This window comes from Mobula birostris, chromosome 2 (genome assembly GCF_030028105.1).
Source record: "Mobula birostris isolate sMobBir1 chromosome 2, sMobBir1.hap1, whole genome shotgun sequence".
NCBI classification, from domain to species: Eukaryota; Metazoa; Chordata; class Chondrichthyes; order Myliobatiformes; family Myliobatidae; genus Mobula; species Mobula birostris.
This window is the reverse complement of record NC_092371.1, coordinates 24,409,522-24,426,651: the sequence shown is the minus strand read 5'-3', so window position 1 is coordinate 24,426,651 and position 17,130 is coordinate 24,409,522. Positions and strand designations below refer to the sequence as shown.

The window sequence follows — 17,130 nt, the reverse complement described above, 5'->3', positions numbered from 1 at the left end:
TCCCTTCAGTACCTTTAACCATTTCCTGGGAGTTATTAATTTTAGTCTAGCATCCTTGATATTCATGTGAAGGGTTTCTAGCTCCCTCTGTTACTCCCATTGTTCATATTTTCACACAAGACTCTTAAGAGATGGACGAGGGAGACTTGGGGCTGAAGAACAGTTTCAGCTTGTGTTCCCTTGCCCCATTTCTGTTCCTCAGCTTTGCGCAGTGCTGGGATTAAGTGCATCAGACACAGGCAGAATTCCGCTGTCTGCAGTATTACGTAGCAGCTTGGACGGATGGCTCGCTCAGCGAGGATTCCTCCAACTGCAGAGAAAGTCCAAAGTGTGTGTGTGTGTCTGTCTCTGTCTGTCTCTCTCTCTCTCTCTCTCTCTCTCTCTCTCTCTCTCTCTCTCTCCCTCTCTCTCTCTCCCTCTCTCTCTCTCCCTCTCTCTCTCTCTCCCTCTCTCTCTCTCTCCCTCTCTCTCTCTCTCCCTCTCTCTCTCTCTCCCTCTCTCTCTCTCTCCCTCTCTCTCTCTCTCCCTCTCTCTCTCTCTCCCTCTCTCTCTCTCTCTCTCTCTCTCTCTCTCTCTCTCTCTCTCTCCCCTCCCCCCCTGCCCCCATCACCCAAAACTCATTGAATGAAGAGCACAACAGATTTCACTGTTCGCTGTTTTAAGGGGGCCTCCTTTTTCTTCTGCCTGCACAGTAGACAGACAGGCATGTGACAAATGTAGGTCAAAAGTGATCTGTTACTTCACATCTACATAAACAGTAGCCAGCTCTCACTGAAAGAGAGACCGTCTCTGCTGCTCCAAGTTAATTCACTCAGCTCATTGAATAAAAAGAACGAGCCTTTTGTATCCTCACTTACGCAGTCTGCCGTGGTCTCCACAGAGAGCTGAGAATTGTCAATGTCTGACTCTCCCCTCTTCATCTACAACACTTTGCTCCTGCAACTTCAGTGTATTTGTGGATCTTTGTTAGACTTGTGTTCTATAAAATTAGTTCTATCCAGAGGGCTGTATCAGATGGAGCTGGGAAGTAAGATTCAGTCCCTCCTGAGGGAGTGGTTTCACTCCAGTTAAGGGGTGGTAGTACGGGTTGTGCTAAATTCTGACACATGGGATGCGCCCTACTACATGCCCCTTGCCCAAGTGCAACAAAATCTATGAGGAGTATTTGCTCTGTTATCGTCAATGCAATGAGAATGTCAATTCGCAACATTCCCTTCAACCTGTCTTGAGAGTGTCAGCTTCCTATAGGTGCAACAAATAATCTGCTAGAGGAACCCAGCGACAGAGCGGCACCTGTGGGAAAGAAAGGAGTTGTTGACGTTTTTTGGGTTAAGAGCCTGCATCAGGACCTGCTGAGTTCCTTCAGCAGAGTGTTGCTCCAGATTCCAACATCTGCAACCGTTAGAGAGACAGAAATTGGTCATTGGTCAGTAAGCAGAAGATTGCAGGGAATTCCAAAGACTAGGACATATCACCGGTCCTTCATTATAGATCTAAATCCTGGCACTCCCTTGCCAAGAGCACTATAGGAGCACCTACACCAGAGGGACTGCGGTTGTCAGGAAGACGGAGGTTGAGCACTGCCTTCTCAGGAACAGTTGGGGGCAGACCACGGTGTGAGGGGAAAAAATAAACTTCGTAAAAAGAAAGCACGTGGATCTGAGCATGAGAGGGTTCATCAATGTTAATGTGGCAAAACAGCAGATACAATGCTGGGGTAAACACAGAGACATCCTCCAGATGCTGGACAGCTTGAGCAGTAGACACAAAACTCAGCAGGTCAGGCAGCATCTGTGGAGGGAATAGAACAGTTGACATTTCAGGACTGAAGAAAAACCCGCAAGGCCAACTGTTTATTCTCTTTGGTAGTTCCTCCAGCATGTTGTACGTGTTGCACAATGTAAGGGTGTGCAGCTTCACACCAGTGGGTCTGGTGGAGTCAGGAGCTGTGAACTTGGTCCTGGTCTCCATCCAAAGGTGGAACTGATGAGGTGAAACAAAATTCCAATGGGGCAAAGTTAAAGGCCAGTGATAAAAATGGGCATTACTGAAACATTTTCTTAATCAATTAAACTCTTCTCTGGTCATGGTGCAGGATGAGGTTAGGTTGATGGCCTGTGGTGTTCAGGGTGGGGTTGCTGGTCTGAGTGAGCTGGTGCAGGAGCGCTCGGTGCTCCCAAACACTTTTGTTGGAGGGATGGAATAGAATTGTCAGACACACTTCAGGTTCTGAAAGATATTGAGAGTTGCGGTACAGCAGGCAGTGTTATCCATTCTTGAAGATAAATTTACCTGACCAAATGTGCATGTCTGTGCTTTTGTAAGTAATGCACATTGTAGATCCTGTACAACATAGTAAATGAAGCCAGGTGAGTTAACCACAATGGTGTCAGGTGCTCACTGAACCTCCTGGTTCTGTTGTTATTTCTCACTGTCTAACATCTGCTGCGAACCTAAGGGAAAGATTTGCTTTCATAATCCCCTCTAGTCTTTGCTTTTTTGTGTGTGAAAAGCACTTCATCAGTGCCAAGTTTAATGACATTTTGGTTCCAAGTAAAGTCCATACCTGTAAACCAGGCTTAGAACAGCATGTTTCCTTTTTGGTTACTAGATTTTATTTTGCCCAAAGTACACCTGGCTCCCCTCTGTGCCTGTTGAAATCTCTCTCTCTCCCCGCCCCCCCACACCACATCCCCACCCCTGCAATTCCTTTGTTGTCACCATCCCTGCAATGGGTTGGTAGAAAATAACAACTTTTTGAGTTGCTCTTCCCATCCTGTTTCTCAGCAGTGTATCTTTTAATGGATAATGAGCTGCAGGTTATGGCAAGATGATGAAAGTGCAGGTTAAAAGAATATTGAAGGAGGGGCGAGAGTGGAGTGGTTTTGTTTCTGCAGCGCTTCAGGCCCTGACAACTGGAGGCATGCCCCCTGTGGTACGGCCTTGAATTCTGGGTTCCACTGAAGGCCAGAATGCCGAGACACAAGTGAATGGTAGGGCTGGTGGAAGTTACAACCAGAGTCACTACTGGAGTATGAAAGCCTGTTTTATTTCACTTTTTATGGAACCAAATTTGTTATTTTCTGATCTACCTTTCCTTTCTAATAAATGCAGAATCGAATTTGCTACCACGTGGAGAGGTTGAAGCTAATAGCACAGATAAACACATGAGGGAGGAAGGAACTAGAGGTATGTGCAGATGTGGGGGGTGGTTTAGATGAAGAGAGTTGGGAAGAGACTGGTTGGGAACATAAATGACAACATAGACTGTTAGAGCTAGTTGGCTGTTTCTATGTTGTACATTTTGTGTAGGTCTCGAACATTTACCACCACTCGATTGTTGTGGGTTTCAGCAGGCACTTTACAGTAAAACGGCCCTAAGCACAAGGGATCGATTCATGACCCTTTCCCACTTGGTTCTGGTCATCTCAGGCTGGCAGAAGAGTGGGGGAAAAATCATGACCAGACTCTTCCCATTCATTATTTCGAGATGAATATCGTCAACGTGCATTGTTCAAAGTATCTGCAAGTCTTTAAAATACTTTTATAGAAATGCTGTCTATTTTATTGTCACTATCTCTCATCAGATAAATTTATTCAAAATGTTTAATTCATGCATTTCCTTTGGTCTTTCTTTTTATGCTGATAGTTTACGTTGGTGTCGTTGTGTCCATTGGTAACCCAAAGTACTCGATGCAGTCAATGTACAGTAAATCAGCAAAGATCCTGTGTACAGGCATGTTCATTAAACAGCATAGAAGTTTTTTTTCCTAACGTATTGCAGAGATGTGAAGAAATGCCATGGCACTCTGCTGAGCAAGGGATTTGTGTAGTGTCCTTACCACTGTCGTCAAAACACAAGGACACCCTTGCCTTCTGCAAAGTGTCTGGGGGAACGATGATATCTGCCTGTCTTCCATCTGCAGAGGAGGCCGTGTGCAAATGGAGCGATGTGGGAGTTTTCTTGCACACTCTCCAGAGCACTTCACAGTTGAAGTGGTGTCACTGTGTAGTGTAAGAAATGCAGCAGTAAATTTAATCTTCCATTTTATATATATTAAAAAAATCCCTGTGATCATGACCACACCATCCAGAGATCTGAGCACGCCACCCAGAGTTTTCAGTGTTGTCTGAAGGATCAGTGGGGAAAACCTTTGGGTGAGATGTCATTCTGGATGCACCTAGCTTATCCTGTTTGGTAGGGAAATCTTCATGGATATCCTGGACAATGCTTATCCTTGTGGTTTACTTGTGATATGTATGGGTTGCATTTAAAAGAGTACCTATTAGTTGTTGCAAGTGCTTGATCTGTCTGTGATTATGGAAGTCGTGAGGTAAGCGCTGTTCTCTGGTACAACACTAACTCGGAGCATTGCTTCAGTCTTCCATGTCGAGGTGCAATCCCAGACTGGTTCCTTGGTGCAGTGAGACTCCCTCACAGTGTCTGGTGTGGGTGACAGAATCCACACACCATTACAGATCTCCTCACAAACTGAGCCATGGGCCAGGTCTGACCTAACCATCTAAAGCAGCATTCTTACATCACAGGAATTAGCACGTGGGAAGCTGGCTGTGTGGGTACAAACCTCTCCGTTTCAGAACGGAGCCGTGAGTGATGGCTGTAGAATCACGGGGCATGGTATGGAGAATTGACCAAGTGCTAGTCAATGGGATTGTTGTTGTTCCTTCTCGTGCCTTGTGGCGCATCGGGCGGCATTTTTTCCGTATCTGTAGCATTTGACTTTTTTTAATGAGGCCGAGTTGCTAGCTCGATGCTCGACCCAGCATGGGTGGAAAGCCTGCAAGGAGCCGGCCGGATTCAAACTCAGGACAATTCACCTCGAAGTCCAGTCGGCAAGGTAATAGATTAGTGTAGGCGTATGCTTAGTGGTTAGCTTGGACTCAGGGAGCTGAAGGGCATGCTTCTCTTTTCCACAAGATATTCACATTTGTGTTGGTCGAGAATTAACCATCTAATTCCGGCCACCACCCCCTCCCTCCGTACTTCTGAGACTGGGTTTGTCGCTCTGCAGGTCATGCCTCTCAGAGTACATACCCAGGCACTGTTTAAGTACAATGAAGGTCACTGTCTGTCCCACGCTTTCAGACAATAAGTTCCAGACACCCACCACATCTTTTAAATTTTTATATTTTTTTAAAATGTGCTCCTCCCCTCTAACCCTTCTACCAATCACTTCATTTCAAGGTTGGCCTTCATCATTGGCGTGGGTGGTGGGGGGGGAGGCATTTCTAGTCACTGTCTTAACCCCTCCCCCCCCTTTCCCATGGCTAGTCAAAGTGAAGGAGGATGTTCAGGATTGTCGAGAACCTCCATTCCCTGCTTCCAAGAGCACATGGACACTCTGCATCAGTAGTAGAAGGAGTGAATTGCCTCACACCTACCTCCTGTATCAAGAGTCTGCACTTCCCACTGGGGTTAGCTTATCTACCAAAGGGTTGCCCAAGACAATGGTCAAAGACCATCATAACCATTATTCTTTAACACCCTTAATGACATCCTCCTCTACAAATAAAACAATCCCAGCCTAGCCAATCTTCCTACAAAGCTGCAGTTTTCCTAAGCGAGTGGCACCCTTGTAAATTCCTCCCTCTTCTCCAGCCCAATCATATCTCTCCTGCATCCAGAACTCTGAAGTGCTGTAACTATGTTCTATGTCAGCCCCCTACACCAAAGATTTTTTTCCGAACCATACACTTGGGAGCCAAAGTTCAACCTGGGCATTTTGCACTCTTGAGAGAGGTTAAGAATTTATTTGAGCTGAATACATTTTGTGTTCCTCCTCATTCACAGCTCCATTGCAGTTAAAACACAAACCAGTAAAATTGTGGTGGTAAGGTTTTTTTTTAAAAAAAGACACATAACTAGCTGAGGGTTGCTACCCAGTGATAATCCATTCATTATAGTACCAGCACAGGGACTGGGTGATGCACCCCTCACCCTGATGAGAAGATATATACTGTGAATATTATTAAACCTGTGTTCTCTTTTGTCAGGAGTTATTAAATTGTTGGTGCTGCATGTTGTTGGCAAGTAAAATTCCATTCTCGCCAGCCAGCCAGACATGCTCCCCAGAGCCACTTTACCCTGCTTTGTGAAATCTCCCGAAGCCTTCACTCTTTTTGCAGTGAGCTAATCGGAGGGAGCTGCTGCTCAGGGAAGAGAGGATAAATGAATCACTGGGCCCAGCCAAAAGTGAGTCAGCAGGGAGCTGATTGTCAGAATGTAAATGAGCTCTCTCCACCGTCGCGCCACATAGAAAGCTGTCATTAGCCCAGATTAGATTTTCATAAAATTCAGACAGTTTAAGGTTTTAATATTTGATGTTTGCACGCTGCCCAGAGAGTGCAGAGTGATGGATTAGTTTAGGAAGGGGTTTGCATTGCTGTTGTTTGGAATAACAATTTTAATGTTTTGAGCACTTATCTGCCATTGAAAGCCACAGCCTGATGTTGGGGTAGGTGGGACAGGAAGCCAATCCCTCCCTCCTTTTCATTCTATCCTTTAGTCTCTTTGTGTCTCATTCTCTCGCTCTCCCCTATAACTCTGGACAATGACATTGTTTGGAAGTGTACCTTAGGCATAAAATAAGGATTAGGAGAATGGGCAAAGTGGCAGATGGAGCACAATGCAGGGAAGTGTATGGTCATGCACTTTGCTAGAAGCAATAAAGGAGTAGTCTCTTTTCTAAACGGGGAACAAATTCAGAAATTGGAGGTGCAGAAGAACTCGGGAGTCCTAGTGCAGGATGCCTAAAGGTTAACGGGCAGGTTGTCAGTAGGAAGGCAAACGCAATGTTAGTATTCGTTTCCAGAGGGCTAGAATATGAAAGCAGGGATATGATGTGGAAGGATTATAAGGCCATAATTTGAAGTATTGTGAGCAGTTCTGGACTTCATATCTAAGAAAAGATGTGCTAGCATTGTAGAGGATTCAGAGGAGGTTTATGCAAATTATCTCAGAAATGAAAGAGTTAAGATATGCTGCCTCTGTGACTGTACTCACTGGAGTTTACAAGAATGAAGGGGGTGGTCTCATTGAAATTCACCGAATATTGAAAGGCCTAAAATAAGAGTGGATGTGGAGAGGATGTTTCCAGTCTATGACCAGAGGGCACAGCCTCAGAATAAAAGGGCGTCCCTTTAGAACAGAAATGAAGTCAGTGGTGAATCCGTGGAATTTATTGCCACAGATGGCTGTGGAGGCCAAGTCATTGGGTATAGTTAAAAGCGGAGGTTAGTTAATAAGGGTATCAAAGGTTATGGAGAGAAGGCAGAAGAATGGGGAGAGGGGAAAAGTAAACCAGCTGTGATCGAACGGCGAAGCAGACTCGATGGACTAAATTTTGCTCCTCTAACTTGTCTTCTGAATAATATCGCCTTGCTTGAAGATCAGTGTTTATTAGGCTACGTTTGCTGGACTTATCTTTCACACAGTGCCAGTCTCGTTCTTACATATCAAATGTCATAGATCTTTGTAGAGCCACCCACTCTGGAGTCCAACCCTTCAGACATGCTGCTGTCCTCGCCCACTTTGAGCTCTGGCACACTTCATTGCCGCAGCTCGTTAGACTCATTAAACCCACAGTCCAGGGTCCAGGCTTCCATTCCCACCGCCATCATTGCCCAGGCTGAAGGGTGGCAGAGATGAAATGTCAGTAGTAAAGATCATAAACGAAAAGAAGGCAGTCCTTGGATTGCCACTGGCATCTGAAAGTTTGTGTAAACGGCAGGAAGCAACCCGGTTAATGGTGTGGTGGAATGATCCATGAAAGGATTAAATTCAAGCCAGCCTGTTGAGGTTAGTCACGTAATACAGATGAGGGATTTAAAGATGATGATGCAGGCTTTAAAAGAAGGTATTTCCTAAATTGGCCAATCTCTGATAAACTGGCTATGGAAATGGGCAGAGACAAGTGTGGTAGGACATCTGCTGTAAACCGTCCTGTGCAGAACCAGGACTCGGGCAAGAAGACTGGGTCCATGCTGCTCTTGTAAAAGCCAGTGGTCAGAAAACAAATGATTTGGTGCCTGGGACTTAATACAGAGAAAGTGAACTCTTTGTGATTTGTTTAAATGAGTTGAATGAGGAAGTAGACTGGTGAGTTAGTAAGTTTGCAGATGACATAAAGGTTAGTGAAGTTCTAGGAGGTTACTGTAGGATAAAATGGGACATTGGCAGAGTGCAGAACCGGGCTGAGGAGTAGCAGATGGAGTTCAACCCGGAAAACTGTGAAGTGATTTACTTTAGAAGGTCGAACTTGAAGGCAGAATAGAGGGCTATGACAGCTGTGTGGACAGGGAGATCTTTGGTTCCATGTCCATGGATCCTTCAAAGTTGCTATGCAAGTTGATAGGGTGGTTAAGAAGGTGTATGGTATGTTGGCCTTCATTAGTCTGGGGATTGAGTTCAAGAGCCATGGAGTATTGTTGTTGTGGTCTTCTCATGATGGGCATGATGTGGAAGCTTTAAAGAGGGTGCAGAGGGGATTGACCAGGACACTGCCAAGATTAGACCGTATGTCTTATAAGGATAGGTTGAACAAGCTAGGGCTTTTCTCTTTGGAGCAAAGAAGGATGAGAGGTGACTTGATAAAGGTGTATTAGGTAGACAGACCAACTGACTTTTTGTAATAGGCTAATACAAGAGGACATCACTTTAAGGTGATTGAAGAAAGTATATGGGGATATCAGAACTGGATGTTACAGAGTGATATGTGCATGGATCACACTGCCAATGGTGGGCATTTAAAAAACACTTTGATAGGCATGTGGGTGGGGAGAATAATTATTAGAGGTTTATGTTGGAGGGAAGGGTTAGATTGATGTTGGAATAGGTTACAAGGTCGGTATAACATGGGCTAAAGAGCCTGTAGTGTTCTATGAACAGTATCTGGGTATTAATGAGTTTGTGGTTTGTGTACAACTTGCTCTCACACACAAAAGCCCATCCTTCTATAACCACTGAGTGATGGGAGCAATCAGCGGTATTCACATATCATTCTGCAGTGAAGTGGGTCTGCACGTTTATGTCGTGTTCCTTGCTGCATTTATTATTAGACACCAGAAAAGGAAAATAGTACACTAACCTCGATTGCACATCCTTCCCCGGCACTCAGAGCCACTCTGACTACTATTAAACATCTATCAACAGTCCCCAAGGACAAATTACTAGTGAAAAATTGAGCAAGGTCTCCTGCTAATTGAATAGTAATAGTGATTAGCAGCCGCTCTGCTCTAATCACTCACTGCTGCTGCTTCTCCCTTCTACAAGAAGGGAGACTGGGCTGTGCGAGAATGCTTCACACTCCACCTTCAGGCATGCTCTTCATTTAAATCCTTTTTTTATCCTTTGCCCCACTGCACTGCCTTTCAGAATGAGTGGTCCTGGTCTTCCAGGGTTGTTGGTTTTTTTTTGAGGAGGCTAATGTGTGTGAAAGGTTTGAATTGATGGGTTAGTTTTATTCCAGAATGACAGCAGAATGTTCAAATATTTTCACAACTTTTTTTGTTTGGCAAATGTTAGAGTTGATGCTTTTACACTGCATGTACATCTTTTTTCTTCAGCAACAGCACCCAGATCTCATGGGTAAAGTTCTAGCCAGTCAATGCAATTCACCAACAATTACAGCACAATACAGGCCCTTCAGCCCACAGTGTTGCGCTGACCTTTTAAATTACCCTAAAGTCAGTCTAACCCTTCCCTCCCACATAGCCCTCTATTTTCCTATCATCCATGTGCCAATCTAAGATTTTCTTAAATACCCCTAATGTATCTGCCTCTACCTCCACCCCTGGCTGGGTGCTCCATGCACCCACCACATTTTGTGCTGCTTTTTTAAAAAAAACTTCCCTGTGACACACCCCCCTCCCCCGTTCAATCACCTTAAAATTGTGCTTCCCCACATTGGCCATTTGCATTCTAGGAAAATGTTTTTAGTTATAGCCCAAATCTATGCCACTCCTACACCTCTGTCAAGTCACCTCTCATCCCCTTTGCTCCAAAGAGGAAAAATGCTAGCTTGATCAGCCTACAAGACGTGCCTTTTAATCCAGGTAAATCTCCTCTGCACCCTCTAAAGCTTCCACATCCTTCCTATAATGTGACTAGAACTGAACACAGCATTCCAAAATCCGTATAGCAGTAGGCTAAGTTTCCATCTGCCAGAATTCAAGGAGAACCGCCTCAAACTGGATCAGCCACCTCGTCAAAGGACGTCCTGAATTCTGAAGTGAGCACCAGTTGTGGGTCTTTGCACGGCTGAATGCAGCACTTGGGCTTTGTATATCTCAGCGTCGGAGTGAACCATAGTTGTAAGGTGCAGTGATATTTAAGGTCATCTAAACCAGTTTCCTTAAATATCACTCGTTCTTAGGCTGTAGGCAGTGGAGGGATAACAGACTGCAACTGCAGTAATTTCTTGAGATCTGGTTTTTGGGTGCCTGCATTATGTCCCTGTAGAATGAGTGGAGAAAAGTCACTAGGCACATCGTTGCCTTGCTGGCTCGTTGAAAGAACTATCCAATAGTCCTTGCTCTTCTCTGTAGCCCTGGAATGTCAGAGATTTTCAGAGACTGTTTGGACGTTCAGTTAAGCCTGCGTCTGCCACCTTTGGAGGGCTCCAGATTATTATTTGCCTCAAATAGGGAAATGCATTTCCATCTGGTTATTGTACCGTTATCTATGTGCTTTGGTTACTAACCCTCCTTCCAGTAATCAAAACTGTTACCACTGCTGTCTGTAAGTAGTTTCTATCACACAAGTTTCTTTTTACCTGTGACCATGTAAGCTTATTCCGGGTGCTCCAATTTGCTGCTCCATTACAAAGATGTACAGGTTAGGTGGCTAATTGCTCACGTGTGTGTGATTGGGTTGTGCAGGCTCACTGGGCCAGAAGGGCCTGTTACCATGTTGTGTCTCTAATTAAATAAACAAGATTTATAATATCCTCCTCCTCAAAGAGGATATGCAGTTGCAGTCCATGGCTTGGGAAGTCAGTTGAACACCCTCCCAAGTTCAGTAATGTTTCTTCGGACTGGTATAAAGTTGTGGAACAGTCGAGGATGGGAATTGTTCCTTCAGTCCACCAGGCCTATGCCAACCATTAACCATCGCTTACACTTATCTTGTGTTTACCCCTTTTTTTCTCTCTCTCATCTTTCAAGTTTCTCTTGTGTTTTACCTTTTACTATTCAAGTTCAGGACATCCAAAAGCAGTCCCTGTTGCTGCATTAAATGCTGTCAACCAGCAGTCTGACACGCTGGTGTCATTTTCAGAGATCAGTGTCAGCCAGGTCACCTACAACTCCATAATGAGCTGCCTTGGTTCTAGATTTAATTTGTATACTTAGCCCAAGAAATGTTTAGGATGGGATAGACTAGAGTTTGTGCCTGTATAACAGCCAGTTCCAGTCTGGGAACTATCAGATTATAAACAGTTTGCTTTCCTGAGCCTGTCGAGCAGCTAAAGTTGTGTATCACCTTTGTATGGAGTGTGGGCTTCAGTATATTTCTGGGCCAGCATCTCCCAGCTCTAGTGACTCTGCTGTCCAGGCATGAGGTGACAATTTAGTCCCAATAAGTATCACCTTGATTTGGGTTCCTCATTGTGCCTGAGACAGCTGTTCGGCCTCCATCCAGTGTGCATTCACACCGCAGTCTCCGACCCTCGTTGGTGGGGGGGGGGGGTTGTGAACAATGACGCTTAGCCCTTGCCTGTCTCCAAACGAACTGACCCAGGCGTCAGTGTGGAATGTAGAGTTATACAGTGACAGACCTATTCCCACCAGGTGTGTGTGTGTGTCCTTAACTCCTGGTGGAGTCGTCTGGTACCGTCATGACAAGCTTTTGGTATGCTCATTGTACGGCGTGTCTTGGGCATCTGAAACCTGGTGGAGCCCGTCCCTCTCCAGGAATGTGCCCCAGTGTTACAGTGATGGTCTGTCTCTGTCTCTCAATAAATCGTGAGGTGAGGTGTTCTCTAGATGGTGGTTTGTGTGTGTGGGGGGGGGGCGGGGGTGCTTTCTCTGATCTGTTCCCTGCACTGTCTCACGTTGCTCTTGTGCTTTCTGTTACAGCGGAGTTGGAGTTTGTGCAGATAATCGTGATAGTGGTGGTGATGATAGTGATGGTCGTGGTGATCACCTGCCTCCTCAACCACTACAAACTCTCCACGCGATCCTTAATAAACCGACAGAGCCAAATGCGAAGGCAAGAAGGCAACCTGCAGTCGGTAAGATGCCCGGCTAGAACTTACGCCCTTTGGGGGTTTTGAAGATAATTACCTCAGTGCAAAGCGAATTCAGTAAATAGGATAATTTGTGAGTTGAAATCTCCAGACCCAGCTTCAGACGTCCCAACATATAGTGCAAGTTCTAAAGTGCCTTTGTCATGTAAAACACTTGCCATTGTCATGATAGAGACACCAACACCTCAGCCGTGCTCAAAAGGAGACACAAACAGCCTGCTAATTTGTTCTTAATGACGTTCATTGAGGGGGAGAAATATTTCCCAAGACAACAGGGGGAACTCCCAATGGTCTCCGATCAGTTTCGTCACCTGGGAAAGCAATGGAACCTCCTGCAAAAAGCAGTGTCTGCGCTCTGTGCCGAAGTACGAGGAACCAGCCTAGAGTGTTGGTGGAACTCGAGCCTGCAGCATCTGACTTGGGCAAATTCCACTAACAGCTGGCCACATGCTATCAATCGAGGCACGCCCAGAAAGTCGGGGCTGCCCAGCATTGTTTTCATACCTAAATCTGATGAATGGCAGGGTGTCTGCTGTGGTTTTTGTAATGAGCACCTGCCCTGCCCTCCCGTCCCAGCTCCTGTGTGGATGACGCGTATTCCAGCTCCAATTGCAGCTTCTGCCGGTGATGAGGGTTAAATTCATAACTCTGGTTTCCTGTCTCCGGAGGAAGTTTACGAGAAAGATCCTGGGAATGAAGGGGTTAACATATGAGAAGCTCTTTGCCTGTACTGGCTGGAGTTTAGAAGGATTGGGGGGTGGGGTAGGTGTTGTTCAGTGAACCCTACCAAATACTGAAAGGCCTCTATAGAGTGGACGCAAAGGAAGTTCCCAATACTGGGAGAGTCTCGGACCAGAGGGCACAGCCTCTGAATAGGATGTTCTTTGAGCCAATGCGGAGGAATTTCTTTGGCCAAAACCTGTGGAATTTGTTGTCATGGATGGCTATAGTCTAGTTAAAGTATATTTTACTAGGTTCTTGATTAGTAAGGGTATCAAAGGCAGGAAAATGGGGTTGGGAGAGAAAATCATTCAGCCATGTTTAAATAACAAAACAAATTTGATGGGCCAAATGGCCAAGATTCTGATTCTATGTCTATGGTTCTGGAAGGTATGTGTGGAGTTGGAGGGGAAGAGATCTGCTGAAGAAGTGGGCCTTGTGTCTAAGGGCTCACTCCGCTCCATCTACAGACACAGCCTGCCCACTGTTGAGGATGTGTCTTAAGAAGGCAGTATCCATCATTAAGGACTGCCACCGTCTGGAACACACCCTCATTTCTGTCATCAGGGACAAGTACAGGAACCTCAAGACCCACTCTCAACATTTTTTTTAGGAACTGCTTCTTCCCCTCTGCCATCAGATTTCTGGAACAGTCCGTGAGCGCTGCCTTGCCCTCTTTACTGTAACTTGTGCTAATCTTTGTCTTGTGCTGTACTGCTGCCACAAAGCTGCTTTCATGAGGCATGGCAGTGATAGTAAACTTGATTCTGAATCTGGAGAAGATTCACAAGAATGATCCTGGGAATGAATGGGTTAACCGATGGAGACCGTCTGATGCCTCTGGGCCTGTACTCAATGGAGCTCAGAAAGACGAGGGAGGATCCTATTGAAACCTTACTGAAAGGCCTGGATAGATTGGGCGAGGGAAGGATGTTTCCATCGGTAGGGAAGTCTGATGGAAGGACACAGCCTCAGAATAAAGGGGCATCCCTTTAAAAGTGAGAAAAGGAGAAATGTCTTCAGCTAGAGGGTGGTGAATCTGTGGAATTCACTGCCATGGAGTGCTGCGGAGGCCAAGTCATTGGATGTATTTGAGGCTGAGGTGGGTAGGTTCATGATTGAAAAGGAGGTTAAGGTGGGAGAATAGGGTTGGGGGAGAGAAATGTCAGCCATGATTGAATGGTAGAGCAGACTCGATGGGCTGAATGGCCTGCTGCCACTGCATCTTATGGTTGTTTGGAAAGGCTGAGCAATAACAGAGCTGTGTTAATGAATGGCCTTTCATCACTGCCTGGACCTGTGGGCGGGTACAGACGAAGGCTCATGCAAGCAGTAATTGACTGGTGGCCTGCCTGGAACAGTACCAGATAGAGCACGCAGCACTGGAAAGGGCTCCAAGTCACCAGAGCACTTTCACAGTGGCATTTGTACACTGCGGTTCCTAGAATGTGCAGTTCCATGTACAGCCCTGCGTCTCAGCCCCATGCTGCCAGGGGGGTGTGCCCTGTACCAGGTGCCATCTTGGACTGCCAGGTGCATGTGGAGCTGCCACAGATGGAAGTTGGTAGCTCGCTTCTGCCATGTGTGCTGTGCAGCGTGAAAGTGACCCAGATAGTGAGGCTGCCTGTGTAGAACCAGTCCCTCCCTGCTCAGTGACCTGGAGGCTACAAACAACCCCTCATTGCCGGTAGATGCTGCACACGAGTGCAGCTCCACCAACCGTAGGTGAGCACTCTGCACTCTAAGTACTCGGGCAAGTGAGTCCCACATTACAGGGATGGTGAAGGCGTGTGGCTTCAGGCTCCACTCTCTGGAACGAGTGTGGTGTCACCTGTGTTCCACACTGCACCTGGCCTTCTGTGTTGTGTATCAACACCTCCACCTCCATCTGTTTTCCATCACATTTCCCTTAACACTGCTGCTGCACAGTCACTGGGTTTATGGTCACAGAAACAGGGCCACTGGCCATGCCAGCCTGGTCTTCTGCCAATCCTGTCTACCTGCACCCAGACCACAAGCCCTCCACATCTTTCACACCTGCCACTGTCGCTGGCAACTTGTTCCATGCTCACACCACCATCTGACTGAAAAGGTTCCCTCTCCAGCTCCCTTAAATATTTCACCGTCACAATCCTTGCTGATTTGATTTGACACATGATGTATTTCACTGTATGTTTCGATGTACACGTGACAAAGCTAATCATTGTATACCTCTATAACATCCCCCTTATTCTCCTGCACTCTGTGGAATAAAGTCCTAACCTTTTCAAACTTTCCCTGTAACTCCGGTCGTCAAGGGTCGTTGCAACATCAGTGTAAATTTTCTTTGCACTCTTTTAAGCTTATTGGTATCTTTCCTTATGAAGCCAGGAGTGTTTGTACTCTGCAGTTCGCGTTGTTGCTCTCCCTGCTACGAGCGGCATACAGAGCAGAATGTCCCTGATAACTAATCCAAATTGTCCACAGGTCACCCACTCTGGTATTGTCAGTCTCCCCGGCCTCCCATCCGGTCTTGCAGCAGAGTGGTTTATTGTTGCCACACGTACCGAGATACTGTGGAAAGATTTTTTTGTGTGCCGTCCAGACGGATTATGCCATGCATAATTAAATCATGCAAAATGTAGTGTGCAGGTAGTCGAAGGGTAAGGGCCACAACAAGATCAGTTGGGAAATTGAGATTTTGTCTTTTAACCTATGACAGGTCCAGTCAAGAGTCTGATAACAGTGGGGTAGGAGCTGTCCTTAAGCCTAGTGGCACTTGTTCACAGATTTTTGTACCTTTTGCTGGACAGGAAAGGGGAGAAGAGACAGAAGAGGAGAGAATGAAAAGGATAGCAAGGCCCTTGAATAGGTTGGCTGCCTTCAGCCTCTGCCACTCTGGGCCAGTGTAGCAAGAGTCCAATCGGAGCTTGGTCTCACTGGAGAAAGAAGTTTGGGGAGACCTGGCACATCCAGTTTTACTCCTGTCGCATACTGTGTGCACTGCCCTGTTCCAGAGAGGGGCATTGCACAGCTGCGTTTTGTTACCCGTCCATAGATCCAGGGTCAATGTTGTTCAACTGGTACAATGATTCACAGTCTCAGACCTCACAGAAATTGGACTGGCTTTCCAAGTGTGGCTAACTGGCTTTCATGTGTTTGATTCCCCCAAGAGCCATCTGCTCCCGTCGCTGCAGTATAGATACCATTTATCGAGACTGCTTATTCAGACTTCCACGTGCCATTTGCTTCGAATTGACACCCTTTCCAATCCACTTTCTCACTCATTCCCTATCTCTCACAGGGCCAAAGAACCCCGAACTGTGACCTCCCTTCAGGGTGAACTTGGGGTCAGATCGAAACTCGGGATCAATTCTTTTTATAGTTATTGCATAATTCCAAAGGTATTTTGTGCCGGAGAGGAAGTTTCTGCTAGACTGGAAATGACTGAGTTTGTACTGGAATGAGTGTCGAAGGAGTTTGCATAGCAGTGAAATCTTTGATTTCATGAACAATCCTGGGCCTAACATGTGCTTTTATCAAAGCTGATTTGCATTCCCTTTGGAAGAGTGTGTTGGGAAGTACATGCATAAACCTGTTCCAAGTGGCAGCTCACCACTTTGGGGAAAATTGCCAGCCGTTTCGGAAAACTGAGCCACTGGGAATTCCCAGCAATTTCCCCTCTGCTTGGAAGGTGCTGTTAGGTTTTTGTTGAATACTGTGTGTGGTAGCAGTAGTATCACCAACAGTTCTGTTCCAGGTAAGGGACCAGCTGACTGACAAGACAGGACGTCAGTGGTGAAAGGGAAGCCAAGTCCTCCAACCTGTTAGTGGAACAGCCCCTTATAATCTCTCCTTGGGTTCAGCAGTTGTCCAATGCAATCACCATTATCCTGCCTAACATTTCACAGTGCACCCGTGGATTTGCTTCGTGCCAGCCACCTCCTGCCCTGCACAGATGGTTCCTGGCATGCCTGTGAAAGCCAGCAAGGGAGGTCGATTTCCAATTGTGTTGCATGCGATTACTTCTGCCGCGAGTGTCATGTGGTCTCGGTGTGACCCAGGTGCTGAGGCTGTGCCTGTTTGCTCTGTTTATGGTGCTCTTTGCCCGCAAGTCGCCGGTGTTTAATAAAGATGAGAAAATCTGCAGCTTCTGGAAATCCAA

General features: G+C 46.2%; 1 protein-coding gene across 3 annotated transcripts in view; it reads left to right on the top strand.

The window, feature by feature from the left end:
- The window catches only part of LOC140185393 (protein TMEPAI-like), a 94,929-nt gene that overhangs the window by 61,771 nt on the left and 16,028 nt on the right, over positions 1-17,130 (top strand). For 2 of the 3 annotated variants that reach the window (XM_072238762.1, XM_072238763.1), the window contains exons 2-3: positions 3,115-3,189; positions 12,097-12,251. In XM_072238762.1, coding sequence (XP_072094863.1) covers positions 3,115-3,189; positions 12,097-12,251 — 230 coding nt within the window. The remainder of the gene's footprint in view (positions 1-3,114; positions 3,190-12,096; positions 12,252-17,130) is intronic. The other variant, XM_072238764.1, reaches the window with a different exon arrangement.